The sequence below is a fragment of the Merops nubicus genome, unplaced genomic scaffold (assembly GCF_000691845.1).
Source record: "Merops nubicus isolate BGI_N331 unplaced genomic scaffold, ASM69184v1 scaffold1097, whole genome shotgun sequence".
NCBI classification, from domain to species: domain Eukaryota; kingdom Metazoa; phylum Chordata; class Aves; order Coraciiformes; family Meropidae; genus Merops; species Merops nubicus.
In genome coordinates, this window is record NW_008622085.1 from 351 (window position 1) to 3,060 (window position 2,710).

Here is a 2,710-nt window from a genome sequence, read left to right on the forward strand (position 1 = left end):
CTGCTTCTTCCCCCGGGAAGGGGAAGGCGCCGCCGGGAGGTCGTCCCTGCGGAGGATCCGCAGCGTCAGCCTGGCCAGCAGCGGGTCCATGTCCCCGCTCTGGGAGGGCAGCGGCTCCACCAGCAGTTTTGGGACCCTCCCGCGGAAGAGCAGGAGATCCAGCGTCCGAAAGCAGCTCTTGAAATTCATTCCAGGCCTTCACCGGGCGGTGGAAGAGGAAGAAAGTCGGGTCTGACTTCGCCCGTGCCACCCTCGATGCCCGTGGGACTGCTCCATGGGCAGGGGCAGGCAGGGGGTGAGGTCTGGCAGCCCTGCACGGCTGTTTGCTGGGCCACGGTACTGAGGGTGTGCACAAAGCTCTGGGGTTTAAATTATTTTCATTTTTAATCAGAACGCGCTGTGGACCTCTTCATTCACAGGAGAAATGAGCAGCTCTGAAATGTGAAGTACCTTTGCAGAACTTCCTCAGCATCCTTGAGTGTCAATGGCAGTTAACTGACTGCAGAACTGACAGCTATTTTCCTTCCTCTTTGAACAGAGGAGCTGCTCCTGCTCACCCCGGGGACAGGCTCCTCCGAGGGCGCGTGGCAGAGACGCTGGGTGGTAACGACCCGACACGAAGGGCAGGGGCTCACCCGTGGAGGGTGCTGGCCGGGGCTGTGCTGCAGCAGGCCAGGAGCACACTGGCCAAGGTCGCTGCCCCGAGAGGCTCCAGGACCTGCACGCTGGGTGTGTGGCTCCCAGAAGGAAAGGGTGAGCCCCAGCGGCTGCTGCCCAGTCTCCAAAGCAGGGACCGGTGCTGGCACCACAGGCAGGGCTGCAGAGTATACCCTGGCAGCTACTGTATAAACCCTGCAACAATCAGAGAATCACGGACTGGTCTGGCTGGGAAGGGACCTTCTGAGGCCATCCAGTCCAACCCCCTGCAGGGACAGGGACATCTGCAGCTAGAGCAGGGTGCTCAGAGCTTCATCCAACCTCCCCTGGGATGGTGCCAGGGATGGGGCAGCGACCACCTCTCTGGGCAGCCTGGGACAGGGGCTCACCAGCCTCAGTGTAAAACATTTCTTCCTTCTCTCTAGTCCCAATCTCCCTCTTTTAGCTTAAACACCCCCACCGCCCCCCCTTGTCCTGTCCCAACAGGCCCTGCTAACAAGTCTGTCCCCTTGAAGTCCTGGCAGGCCACCAGAAGGTGAAGAAGGAGGATAATGTAATTTTCCTCTCAGGCAGCACAGAAATAGGCTGTTTGTTCAGCCCAAGCAACCTAATTATGTTTTTCCCATACAATTGGAAGAGTTTGAAATCTGATTTGAATACCTTGTGTGACTCACTCAGCTCTCAGCCAGCAGACCAGGCGGCTGTTTACCGTTGGGCACGGCTGCGGCAGCACTTCCTGGGCTTCTCAGACATCTCAGCTAAACCAAACAGAGATGAACCTTCTGAGATGAACCTGTATTTAAAGAACTGAGATGTGCCCTGAATAAAAACAACCTGTTCCCAACACTTCTCTGATTAATGACTGTTGCTAAGCCAGCAGAGTCTGTACTGGCGCCTGTCACTTCTCTTGAAAGCAGTTAGTAGGTGGCTAATGAAGGTCTCCTGCCTAACCTGCCTTGGTTGCATGTGGTTTATAGAGGTGCAGTGGCAGAGGTGAGGCTGAACAGGGTGGCTTGGGCACAGCCCAAATCCTCCACTCTGGTTGAGATGGGGGGAAAAGGGTATTTAAACCACTGTATGAACTCTGCCCTCTAAGGCTGTGCCTCTGGTGCAAATCAGTGCAGCTTTATGGTCCAAAGCAGTGATTCTTTTTGGGATGGAATGTTAATTTGACATTCCTTGGGAAGATACAGTGCAAGAGGGACATGAATCCGTTGGAGTGGCTCCAGAAGGTGGCCACAAAAATGATCCAGGAACTGGAACCCTTCTGGTGTGAAGCCAGCAGGAGAGAGTTAGGCTTGTTCAGCCTGGAGAAGAGAAGACTCTGGGGAGACCACTTGGTGGCCTTCCAGTCCTTCAAGGGGTCTGTCAGAAAGCTGGGGACAGACATTTTATCAGGGCCTGTTGGGACAGGACATGGGTTTAAAAGAGAGGAGTTTAAGCCTTGATAGAAGGAAAAACTATTTTACACTGAGGCTGGTGAGCCCCTGTCCCAGGCTGCCCAGAGAGGTGGTCGCTGCCCCATCCCTGGCACCATCCCAGGGGAGGTTGGATGAAGCTCTGAGCACCCTGCTCTAGCTGCAGATGTCCCTGTCCCTGCAGGGGGTTGGACCAGATGACCTTGGAAGGTCCCTCCCAGCCCAAAGCATTCCACGATTCTCCATGTGCCTGTGCCTGCTTTTGGTGTGGAAGGGCTGAATGAGCCTGGGCACCCAGCAAGCTTCTGAAAGGCCTTAGGGCAGGCCAAGGAAATGATGCTCTGTGGCTGCTGACACGCCAGGAGATGTTCTCAGCCTCCCCCAAAAACAGGATGTGGGTGGGGGTGGAGATCAGCGTGCTGGGCACACGGAGGGGGAAGGAGCTCGGGGCAAACCGAACAGCCAGAGAGCAGAGGAGCACGGAAGCCCCTTCAGAGTGGCACTTCTCCCTGCAGAGGGCACTGGGCAGGACCAGGAGGAGGGTGGGCATACGGGCAGGGGTGGGGAATGGTTGGACTCCATGATCTGAAAGGTCTCTTCCAAAACAATTCTATCTAATGAGCCCAAAGTGATTG

General features: G+C 56.0%; 1 protein-coding gene across 1 annotated transcript in view; it reads left to right on the forward strand.

Moving 5' to 3' along the window:
• The window catches only part of LOC103777101 (cytohesin-interacting protein-like), a gene marked incomplete at its 5' end in the record, with an annotated part of 449 nt that extends 214 nt beyond the window's left edge, over nt 1–235 (forward strand). The window contains one exon of the mRNA XM_008944640.1: nt 1–235. Within this exon, the coding sequence (XP_008942888.1) occupies nt 1–235 (235 nt within the window).
• Nucleotides 236–2,710: the final 2,475 nt, after the last annotated feature.